At 36.5% G+C, this 12,359-nt stretch overlaps 2 protein-coding genes across 2 annotated transcripts; one reads left to right on the plus strand and one right to left on the minus strand.

Annotated features, from left to right (window-relative positions):
* Positions 1-4,575: 4,575 nt before the first annotated feature.
* Positions 4,576-6,464, plus strand: LOC140886517 (protein ATAF2-like). The gene is made up of 3 exons (XM_073293118.1): positions 4,576-4,830; positions 5,132-5,406; positions 5,536-6,464. Exons 1-3 carry the CDS (start codon positions 4,659-4,661, stop codon positions 5,989-5,991), a joined length of 903 nt encoding a protein of 300 aa, XP_073149219.1. The 5' UTR covers positions 4,576-4,658; the 3' UTR covers positions 5,992-6,464.
* A 126-nt stretch (positions 6,465-6,590) lies between these two features.
* On the minus strand, positions 6,591-7,725 carry LOC140886518 (protein DELAY OF GERMINATION 1-like). The gene has a single exon (XM_073293119.1). The coding sequence runs from the start codon at positions 7,676-7,678 to the stop codon at positions 6,833-6,835; it is 846 nt and encodes a 281-aa protein (XP_073149220.1). The 5' UTR covers positions 7,679-7,725; the 3' UTR covers positions 6,591-6,832.
* Between the last annotated feature and the right edge of the window lie 4,634 nt (positions 7,726-12,359).

The following is a 12,359-nucleotide window of genomic DNA, read 5'->3' on the forward strand; positions in this document are numbered from 1 at the left end:
TGTCAAGTGCATATGAGAAGTATAGTTAGTATTGTTTTGGGCTTGTAAACACTAGATTTCTTAAACCTTTTGGATATTTGTTATGTCGAACCTCTTTCTTGGGTCTCGTTCTTGTCTCGGCCTAATTACTTGTGTCGTCAGTCGTCCATTTCTTTTATTTTATTTTGGTTGTTGTCTGAGATAGGTTTGTTGTATTATAAACAGAGAGGTCATGCCGAAATTTATAATAAAATTTTTAATATTTTGATTCTTTTTGAAAAATCCGTATTTTTATTTAGTTTAAATTTAAAAGTTGGGTCAGGGTCGTTTCACTAAGTTTTAGCAAATTTGAAATATTAATTCATGAATGATGTTAAACTATCATTATTTTTATATAGGTATTATAGCCATGAGTGGCTACAAGAATCTATCAATCATCTTCCTCCTCATAGGGACATCAAAGTTTCAAGGGAAAGGAAAAAGTGAATTGAAAGATATTACTCCAATTCATCTGAACGAAGAAGTGTCAATGATGAGTTTGCTTTTTTTTTTTTCAGCTGCCATTGATGATTTTGCTGATAATGATGCAATGCGTGATCGAGGTTTGATGTCTCCAACTAAGTGGTGGGTTGTCCATGGTGCTTTTGCACCAACGCTTCAAAGCTTAGATTTAAAGCTACTTGGACAACCATCTTCTTCCTCTTGTTGTGAGAGAAATTGGAGCACCTATAGTTTCATACACTCACTAAAGAGGAACAAAAGAACACCACAAAGAGAGGAATATTTGGTGTATGTTTACTATATTCTTCGTCTTTTATCTAAGAGGAGTCCACATTATAGTGAAGGTAAAAGTAAGATGTGGGATGTTGGAGCAGATGGATTTGATTCCATGGACATGGAGGGTGCTGTTATCCTAGAAATTGCCAATTTGTCTCTTGATGAACCTGAATTGGAGTCGGTCTTATTTACTGACAAAGGCGGTGTTGGTGATGAGATCGATATGTATGTTTGATTTGTTTACTTGTTTAAGATGGATTTGGTGTTTTATTATATTTTGTTTTGTCTTGTGTTTGTAATGGATATTATGATTGATGAAATATGGTTTTCTACTTTAGGATTTTTACTTTCTAATATATATAATATTTTTATATTATTTAATATTCGACGTATCTTAGCTGTATCGTGTCTTGTATTTTCAAAATTTGGCGTATCGCCGTATCCGTGTCGTGTCCGATACGATACTCATACCCGTATCCATGCAACATAACATCTTTAAGTTGTTTAAAATAAATTTATCCAAACACTTTAACAGCTTAATTTTAATATAAAACCTATAAGCTAGCCAAACAGGGTGTTTGGCTGAGCTTATAAGCTCCAAAACAGCTTATCTGTTTGGTAAAAAAAATTTCAAACAACTAAGTTGTTAAAATAAGTTGTTTGACAGCTTATAAGTTGTTTTTAAAAAGGTAAGGTCATCCCTATTTTTTTAGAAAAGATTTTTTTGTGATATTTTATTTTTTCATATTATCCTTATATATTTTATTAAATACCTACCATGCCCCCTACCCAAATTTTTTCATAATTTATCAATTTTTTAAAATTAAAATATAAAATAGTTTTATTTTTTAATATATGTTTATAATTTATGATAAATTTCTAAAACTATTATATATATATATATATAACTATTTACATTATTTTCGTAGTATTATACATTTTTTGGTAATTTTGACAATAAAAAAATCTTATAATATCAAACACATCAACATCTTTAAATTGTTAAAAAATAAGTTCATCCAAACCCTTTTAACATCTTATTTTTAAAATAATACCTGAAAACTTATAAGCTCCTAGAAACTTATAAGTTGTTTTTAATAAGTTTAGTCAAATACCCTCTAAATAAATTAAGATTTTCTATATAAGAAATATCTTCTCACTTCATCTTTTTGGCTACGTCACATGCACCTTTAAGAAAAATAAATTAATTGTTTTTTTTTTAAAAAAATATCTAGCTTTGGGCTAATCATTTTGATAATTGTCATTAAGTATTAATGATGTTAAGCAAGCCTCTTTCGAGGAATCTACCAAAATGCTCAAAAGATTGCAAAAAATGGGCGGCTCTGTTGGACCCCCATTCTGCATTATATCTATGAAAACAACTTCTGCGTCAATAATTATTCGTCAATGTGTGACAATCATATTGGAATTTGGAATTTGGAATTTTGGACGTAGTGAATCGTCAACATAAATAAAAGTATATAAAAAAAATTTAAAATTATCATTTTAATTTTAATCATAGTAAAACTTAAATTGATGAGACAACTCAGACAAAAATGTAAAATTGCATCGTCCGTCTGGAATTCACTACTCCAAGTAGATATTGAACAACTTTCATTACATGTGTGTGGACTGAAATTCATACCACCTCAATTTTTTTAGCAAGTTAGAATTCAACTACCTTAAAGAACATTATTTTTTTAAGCAACATTAACTACATTTTTAGAAACCATATATAATTACCGATACATTGTTGTATATATTAAACCAATTCAATTCCGATCCATTCATACAAGGAAACATGATATCCGATGTTGACATAAACAAATTAACAATAGTAAAATCTCAATTGAGTGAGATCGATGTGTTCCACGTAGATTTTAATTATTATATGATTATTCAATTATAGATTAAAAAAATGAAAAGACAAAAAGAAGAAATATAGGTGGGTGTCCAGATGCACTCACGAAGCAGCTTCCAGGAAACACAACATGCAACATATATCCTTATCTTGGTTAAGCTCATGGAGCACATCACACCATGCACGTTATTAATCACTTTCATACTCCATTTTAGCCAATAAATTTAAGTTGTCATCGGATCCATATATAGATTTGAACTCATAATCTAGTTTAAATTTGTATAACTTGACTAGCTTCTAGAGAATTTCGAATACATCTAAGATGAATGTTATTGACATCTAAAAGACAAGTAAATTGAAATTCAGCATAGGGGAGACAAATGGGGTCCATTTTTTGGTTCGGGTCTCTTCAAGAATGGATAGAGTTGAATGTACTTATCTACAAGTGTGTGTTTCCTCGTTCCACCAATTTTGATCAAATTCTCACCACAAGTGCATGCGTGCATGAACCTACGCAGTCAGTAAAGTTTTCGTTATTTTTTTTTTACATTACATCGATCCTTCTTATTATTTGCATGTTTTATTTCTTATTATTATTATTATTATGGATAATGCTACGTGTACACAGAGTTACACGTTGGGTTACACATGAGACTTAAAATTACATGATTATCCTACATGCATTTTTGAAAGATTTTTTCCAAATAAAGTGCAAGAATAATCATGTAATTTTAAGTATCATGTGTAATCCAACGTGTAAGACTCTGTATACACGTAACATTATCCTATTATTATTATTATTATTATTATTATCATCATCATTAGTAATCTTGTTTTTCGAATAATCCGATCGAAAAAAAAATTCATCGAATTGAAATATTATTATAGTTGTCTCACCGATCTTTATCCGTAATACATATTAAACTCAATCATATTTACCACAGAGTGTTATATATATATATTTTTTTACGTAAAATATAATATATTATCATGATCCGATCAAGATATCTTGTCACAAAATTTTGTATATAGTTAATATGGCCGTCAAACCCAGTTGCCTTCTAGAAACCACGAGTCAGCAGCGTTTGACCTGTAATACTTTAAATAGTAAAAAGGGATTAAATGAATGGGTGGTGACGAAAGCAATGACGCATGAGTTTTATGTTTACTTGGCATATTTTCATTGGACGACGGGATATTCATTGGCTGCTCTGCTCCAATTCGGGGGTCAACTCTCTTTCGCCCCAAGCAAACGCCATCCACCCTCGGTCAAGGGAAACACCAATTTTAACCCACCCCCTAACTTTTTTAACTAACATCAACTAAATTAACGCACAAATTATTGTGCTTTATATTGTTACTGTTTAATTTAATTGTGTGATTTATTCTATTATTAATAAAAAATATTATTTTTTATATAAAAAAATTAATATAGAGTAGATCAACTCTTCTCATAGAAAATATACCCCAAATAGTGCACTAAGTCCAAGTTTACCAAGTAGGTTTGGTATATAACGTACAAGTATGAATACATGTTAGTTTTGGTTCAATGTATTGGTTTTACTAACAATGATGTAACATGATAAATTTTTTTGGTCTGATAAACTATGAATTGTTATTATTATTATTTTATCAACATATCCAATGTAAATGAATAATAAAATACTAATTTTTTTAGATTTTCCATTTAGTTTATAATAATATTTCGAAAAAATAAAAAAAAGAATTAAAATATTTTTTCCCAAAAATTAAAATACACATACGCTATCCACGTAGACGCACAAGCCTACCAACGCAACACACAATCCACAAAAAAAAGAAATTAAAATAATAATAAAAAAAAATCAGAAGAAAGGAAAAGGGAGAAGTGCAAGGACCCACGTGTTGCAAACAAACCACCGATTGTTCGTGTATATATATGAGGCAGAGGTTTCCATTTTCTTTGTTTCAAAGCAGCATCAGCATTAGCATACCACAAGACAAGACAACCGTGACTTGTAGCTCAGCAAATTCTACTCCACACCAGAAAAATTCTCTGTGAATGAAGGGTGGTGGTCATCAGCAAATGGATTTGCCGGCGGGATTCAGGTTCCATCCCACGGACGAGGAGTTGGTGGTGCATTACCTCTGCCGCAAGTGTGCGGGACAGCGGATTGCGGTTCCAATCATTGCTGAGATTGATCTCTACAAGTTTGATCCCTGGCAGCTTCCTGGTAAATATGTGTTTTTGTTTCTGGGTTTTTACTTTTCCCACTTTCTTGGTTGATTGAGGTTCATGATTCTTCCAGATCTCCATTATCAAATTTCCTCTGTTTTCAACACTTCTTGTTTGCCACACCCTTTTGGTGATTTTACTTCTTACCAAGTAAATTTATGAGAATCTAGTTTTAAACGTCATATTTGCTATTTGATTGAAGAGAACTGCGGAAAATGGCATAATCCCCACTCCCCTCTCAGTTTTTTATGAAAGTTTCTTTTAAATATTTGAATTTTCTATTCTTGGATTGATAACAGAGATGGCACTATGTGGTGAAAAGGAGTGGTATTTCTTCTCTCCGAGAGACCGCAAGTACCCAAACGGTTCACGGCCGAATCGAGCCGCCGGAGCCGGCTACTGGAAGGCCACAGGAGCAGATAAACCTGTGGGCAAGCCGAAGACTCTGGGAATCAAGAAATCTCTGGTGTTTTATGCAGGAAAAGCTCCAAAAGGAGTCAAAACTAATTGGATTATGCATGAGTACCGCCTAGCTAATGTCGATAGATCTGCTGGCAAAAGAAGCAATTCGAGGGTACTAATTCTTGTACCTTGTACCCAACTTTGAAGATTATGTTTTTGCCTAAGCTAATGTTATCATGCTCATGTTTCGTTATATTGGTCTAGTTTTGTGATTATTTTGTCTATTTGATTGATGTTGCAGCTCGATGATTGGGTATTATGTCGAATATACAACAAGAAAGGAACTCTCGAAAAGCATTACAATTTGGATGAAAACACCGTGGAATTCTCAGATACCGAAGTCGAAGAAGAACAAAAACCAGACTTGAACACATTAGAATGTAAAAGAATGGCTACGGAGGCAGCATTAGTGCAGGATCCCTACACCACACGAAGGGTGAATGGCCATCAGCAGTTCGATACATCAGAATCGATGCCCAAGTATCATGCCGACTCGAGCAGCTCCGAGCACGTGTTGTCACCGGAGTTTTTGAGCGATTACAAGGAGGTCCAAAGCGAAGCTAAGTGGAGTGAGTTGGAAAATTTTCTCGATTCTCAGCTGAACTATATGGATGGATATCAAGATTACCTCTCAGGCTCCCAAATACAGTACAACGATCAGATGTCTTTGTTTCAAGAAATGTCTGGTTATATGTAGAAGACTGACTGTTTGATTATGGGATCAAGAATGGGACAGTTTAGTATAAAATCAAGGGTAGGCAGCAGCCATGTACATCCATTAGTTGTTTAGAGACTCAAGAATCGTGTGATCTTTGGGACTAGATGCAGATGGTTATGATTTTTATGAATCGGTCTAATATGATGGATCCATTGAGCGGCTGCGGATAGCTAGCTGATTATGAAGACATATGAAATCAAAATGCTGCTGAGTCGATTATATATATGGGCAACAAGTAGGCCATCTATATATATGGTAGTTAGAATCTTAGCATTTGTTGGATTTATTCTTTCTTTGTATTGTATTGTGAGAATGCAGGCATTCGTGCAGCAGAGAAAGAGAATAAGATGTTGGTTTACCAAATTCAATGATAAACATACCGGCGAAAATTTCTTGTTTTTAATCTGAGCCAATGTATTTCTTTCACCGTTGGAGAGAAACACAAATTTGTAGATGTTGAGCAAGTAAGAAGGGCTGAGGTTCTTACCTAGAATCACTCACAATCACACCGCTCTTCAACTGATCAGGTTGAATGGACACAAAATGGATAATAACTGCGAAGGCGGATAAACAACATATGCCAATACAGACGAAAATTAAAAACTGATCACCAAGCAACATTTGCAGTCTGACTAGACAAACATCCTTAGATAATACTTAGTACAACAACAAATACACGTTATGAAATCCTCTAATTAAACCAAACTACCAAAGATTATACACCCATAGTAGCTGACAATAAAGGAAAACGTACAGCACATAATTATATTAGATATTATATAATAACACTGTTAGTTCTCAGTTTTTACTCATGCAGCATCTAACTGTTTCTGGGCTCCACTCCAACCTCTGCAACTTCACGGTTCCTTTCGTCCCTTTTCTTCCCCCATTCATGGAACCTCAGGTGCAGCTCCGCAGCAGCAATCAAGAAATGCACGCTCTGTATGGGAGTTAGAATCTGAAGCACCTTTTTCAGCGTTTTGAGTCTCAAGTCATCAGCTTTCTGCAGAATCTCCACCAACGCCTGTTTCTTGGGATCCAAGGCCGCATCCACCCGGCCATCCTCCACCGCCTCCTCCCCTCCCCTGATGAGCTCCGTGGCAACATGCGACAACTCAACCATGCTGGAATCAGCCACGCTCTCCTGCTTCTTGGCCAGCTTCTCAGTCAACTCCTTCTCGGCTCTCACGGTCTCTTTCTGCAATTCATTAACTTTCTCAAGCTGGTCCGCAGAAAGGTCACCTAAATCACCAGTGGTGAGTCCTTGTATGAGCTCCATAAGTTTGGCCTCGACCTGCAGGCCGGACTTGGAGTAAAGCAAGTGAAAAGCCATGCTGGGGCGCCAGCCGCCGATCCAGAGGAAAGCATCTTCGAGACTACTCCTCCATGAAGGATTGAACATGGAGAGAATGTCTTCCTTGGCCCCATTGGATTTGGTTCCATAATACTGCTCGTAGTGTTGAATGACTCGTTCTATGAGAGGACTCAAGATTCTCCCATCCAATTCTTGTTGAGTGACTGCGCGACCACTCTCCAGCTGCTGTTCGTTCTCTTTGGAGGCAGAAACTAGCGACTCCAGATGCTGGTTTTGCTCAGCCAGCCATTGCTCGAAGAAATTGGGGAAGGAGATTCGCCCATTTCCATTTCTGGGTCGGACTTGCGCCATGCCCACTATCTCACTGTCACTGCCTGCTCTCTCTCTCTCTCTATATATATATATATATATATAACTTAAATATATTTCTAATCTCTATTGCTTTCTTTCGCCACTTGTTGAAAATTAAAATATCGCAAAAATTATGTACCTAGTTTAGGGTTTATTACATGTCGCACCTTGCGTGTGATGTGTAACCCTATAATTGGTTAAAATTAATGGGTCTTATGTGGGGTCTACTGATTTTAACCAATCATGTGCCGCCACGTCACTCGCAAAACACTATTCTGCTGATAGCATCTACTAATCCCTAGTTTAGACTCATTTATTTTCTCTGACACATAATTCCCCTCGTATCTTTCAAACCGATCTTCCTATAGCAAACATGAACATGAAATTAAAAAAAGCTCTTTTATAGATTGAAATTGAAATCGGACTTTTAATAAATTAAATTAGATCAAACACAAGGTACAAAAATTTTCCACCCGGTATGAAGAAGTTTTGCTCTGCTCTCGCGAGTAACATTAAGTGATTGTGAGTTCCATCGCCATCCTTATAAAACAAAACGAGTGGAATATATATAATTCATGATTAGTTGTTTACTTATTTTTTAATTTTTTTTATTTCATTATATATTAAAATTTATTTTTAAAACATTATAAAATTCTTTCAAGAATTATATTATATTTTAGAAAGTTGGTTAATAAATGGTGGGCAGTGATAATTATAACCAACAAATTTGAGAGGTGCGTGGAAAATTGTAGTGTTTTGTTTTCTTGTGAGATTTACGATGCACTGACTTCTGTTTCTGTTTCTGTATTGTTTGCTGCGTATCTTTATTTGTAATTTTAAGCATCAGATACTTTGAATCCTCACAATTATCCGCATACTTTATTCTTTATTATTATTATTATTATTATTATTATTATAAATTAAGATGTTAACTTGGAGGCTACCAAGTACCAACATTAGAAGCCTAGATTTTTTATTTTTTATTTTTTAAACAAATCAACCGTTTGGGTGTACGTAAATAATTCATTTTTTAATTAAAATGTATCATAAATATGAAATTTTAATTATTCGCAAAGCATATGTTGAGTATTAAAAAAATAAAAATGGAATTAATTAAAATTTGATGTAACAAAAAATTGATATTACCCGACTGGAAAGAATTTGGGTAATTTGTGGAGATCTGGATAGCCGAATTAATAATCGAACTGTTCCAAAGACCGAACTTCGTGAGTTGTTACATGCATCACAAAGCAAAGTGAGTAGCGTCGGGGGTTGCCTGGCGAAGACACACCGACGCTCAAGTCAGTATTTGCCCAATAAAAATTCTAGAGAACTAGAGCATGCGACTATAGAGTACGTACCTTAAGAATGAGAGAACTTGAGTTATTTGTAGATAGTCGGAGAGTTTAATGGACTTGAGCCTCTTATGGGTTTTTAGGAATTTATGGGTCTTGATAAAGTGTTCAAATAAATAACTAAATAATATGGGACCCAAATGTATTGAGTCATTGGGTTTGGACCCGGGAGAAAATCAAATTGGGTAATAACACATCATAAGCCCCCCACTCTCAACATGTTGCATGCTTCAGGATGACCGAGAGTAGAAAATTTGGAGATACCGTTGTAAAGTAATTGTAGTAGGAATGTGTTGCAATTGAATCGCAGATAGTAGGAAGCAAAGTCCTAGTTGAATTAAAAATTGTTGGATTTACAGTCCTGTCTAAATAATGATCGTAGAATTGCAGTATGATTGTGGTGTAATAGGATATGAATCAAAGTCCTGCCAGAATAATAATTGTAGAAACTCAGTAGAACTCTGGCTGGATTACCATTATAAATTCAACACCGTAGTGTTTTCATCACAACTTACGAACTCAATATTGTTCCTGAATATTTTATTACAGTATTTTCTTGAGCAAGCCCCAAAAAATAAAGGAGATACAATTAATTTTTTTCCCATGACATGTTGTTTTCCCTTTATTTGTGTTTGACTTTTGGTACAATTTAGAAAGTTGCACTTTCTCTTTCCCCTTGGCAACGTGTTGTTCCCATGTTTCCCTGTTTCTTTTGCTTCTTCTGTCATGCGTGAGATTTTGTGTGTATGTATCTATGTGCCGCAGTGCATCCATCCTCCCCTACTCCATCTTTCTGCACTTCCACATCCATTCAAGACTAACGGCGTGGCGGCGGTGGCGAGGTGTGATCCGACGATGGTTTTCGTCGACTTCCAGCCATGGTTATCTCTTAAGCTTTCTGATCTGGCCCGACGGAGCTGTGTCGAGGCCGCACGAGAGATGGAGCTATCCGAGGATGGTGGTTTCAATGAGGGATAGTGTAGTAACCCAGATTTCAGTTTAAGATAATAATATGTTAAACATGATTAAGGGTTGATAATTAACCAATTTCGGGGCTTAATCAACTAAAAAGATGATTTGACGAACGGAGCTTCCGTTGGCCATCGGACGCAACGATGGAGGGGCAGAACGGACGCAACGTTCCTTGAGATACAGGCAGGCATGAGGTGGCTTGATGACTAAGCTACGAGTTTTGACAAGTGTCAAACATGCAGGAACGGACGCAACGAACCCGAACGGACGCAACGTTCGTGTCCGGAAATTTTGGCTATAAATAGGGGTCTCCGGAGTTCATTTTCAAATACGAATTCCTAGTTTTCTTCTTCGATCAGTTATATAGTGTGAGTTATACACTTGAGAGCCCTATCGGTTATAATAGAGGTTTTGGAATAACCAAGGTGTGGTTATAGTCATCCGGGACTAGCGACTTCAAAGGGCTATCTACGGACGAAGGTATGGTCCGGGAATCTATTTAAGTTTTGGGAGTACTTATTAGCTTAGTTAAGACTTATAGAACTTGTGTAGTGATACGGTGAACTTTTGAATATAGGCTTGGAACCTAGGATCTACTATACTTGAACTAGCCTAGAGGTATGTACACATTGACTGAGATTGCCAGCGAGTATACATGTTTATATGTTGCATTTATTTGGCATTATTATATGGCATGATATATGATTTACTATTTTCTATATTCATATGTCATGTGCATATACACGTTGAGCATATACCTTGTTATACCTGATTATAGAGCCGCTCAGCTCTATACTCGATAGTCTGTCACTGAGAGTACCGCGACGGCGGGGACATGTATGTCTGACTACTCTGGTGTACTAGACGAGTGTGGTTGCACCCAGAGGTTGATCCGTGCGGTGGCAGCACTCATGTGGCGCCGGTACTGAGCATGTCTTTTCAGATTACCATTTACCAGTCATCATGTTGCATGCATCATATACATATGTTTACTCATGTTTATGTACTGGGTGTTAGCGCTCACGTCCTAGTTGTTATCTTGGACACCCTATTCCACGAGGCAGGTCGCGGGATGGACGGAGCTGGTAGTTCGAGGCAGGACTAGGGAGCCGGAGCCTGTCAGGGGACTTTATACAACAGGATTTGTTTAGCTGTATAATGTTTACTTTTTAAGTTATTCGATATGGTTGTATCACTACAATATTAAGCCTGAACTTGTTTTACTAAGCTGATATGTAAATTATGGATTATGTTTCCGCACGATTTACTCTGTTTAAGTATTTTGCTGTATTAAGTTTAATGCATGCTATTAGTTGCCAGTTAGTAGGTGATTCCATGTAGGGTCACTACATTTTTGGTATCAGAGCATGCATAGATTTTGGGAATTAATACTTGGGATTTAGTTTAGTCTTGAGTAATTCTTGCGCATTTGGGATTTTAATGTGCAATTCTTTTCAGGATATGGCTGACGAGAGTCACGGTAGTGTTGGCCAGGGAGGTGCTCATCATCGTCATCATCGCCATCATGATGATAGATATCGTCCTCATGAGGATAGACGTTGTTACTCTATCAATAAGTTCATGCAAATAGGACCGAAACCCTTGGTGAGAGGCGAGAATCCTGAACAAACAAGAAGTTGGATGTCCAAACTCGAGAGTGCTTTTCGAGCTTTCGATTGCACTGAGGAGCAGAAATTGAAAGTTCTAGAATTTGTTCTAGAGGATCGAGCACATTTTTGGTGGGATGCCAAGGCTGCTCAGGCACGTACAGAGAGATGACAGGTGACTTGGGGAGATTTCTGTCAGCAGTTTCAGAAACTGTATTTTCTTTCAGCTGTTACAGGCACGATCTATGGAGTTGCTTACTCTGAGGCAAGGATCAATGACTATTGATCAATATCAGCAACGATTTCTTGATCTGCTACCTTTCAATCCTCATATCAGTGACAGTGATGCGTCCAAGTATGATATCTTTCTGCAAGGCCTGAATCAAGATATCTACTCACAAGTTGTCGTCTGTGTTGATCCAACATCTTATAAGACTTTGGTGAACCGTTGTCGTCTTGTGGAGACTAGCAACAGGCGGGCACAGTTGATGATGCCAGAACAGCCTAGTGGATCTTTTGAGCCTAGAGCTCAATCTGTTGTGCAATCTGGACCTATGTCTTCTTCTACTCCTACTACTTCGTCTGGTTCTCGTGGCTCACGAGGTACATTCCGTTTCAGGAAGAAGAAGAAGAAGAAGGAGGAATTTTGCAGCCATTGTGGAGGAAAACATCCTGCAGCTTCATGTCGGAAGGCTACTGGTGCTTGTTATATTTGTGGTGAGCAGGGACATATGCAGAGAGATTGTC

The sequence above is a fragment of the Henckelia pumila genome, chromosome 3, assembly GCF_033568475.1.
Source record: "Henckelia pumila isolate YLH828 chromosome 3, ASM3356847v2, whole genome shotgun sequence".
NCBI lineage: Eukaryota > Viridiplantae > Streptophyta > Magnoliopsida > Lamiales > Gesneriaceae > Henckelia > Henckelia pumila.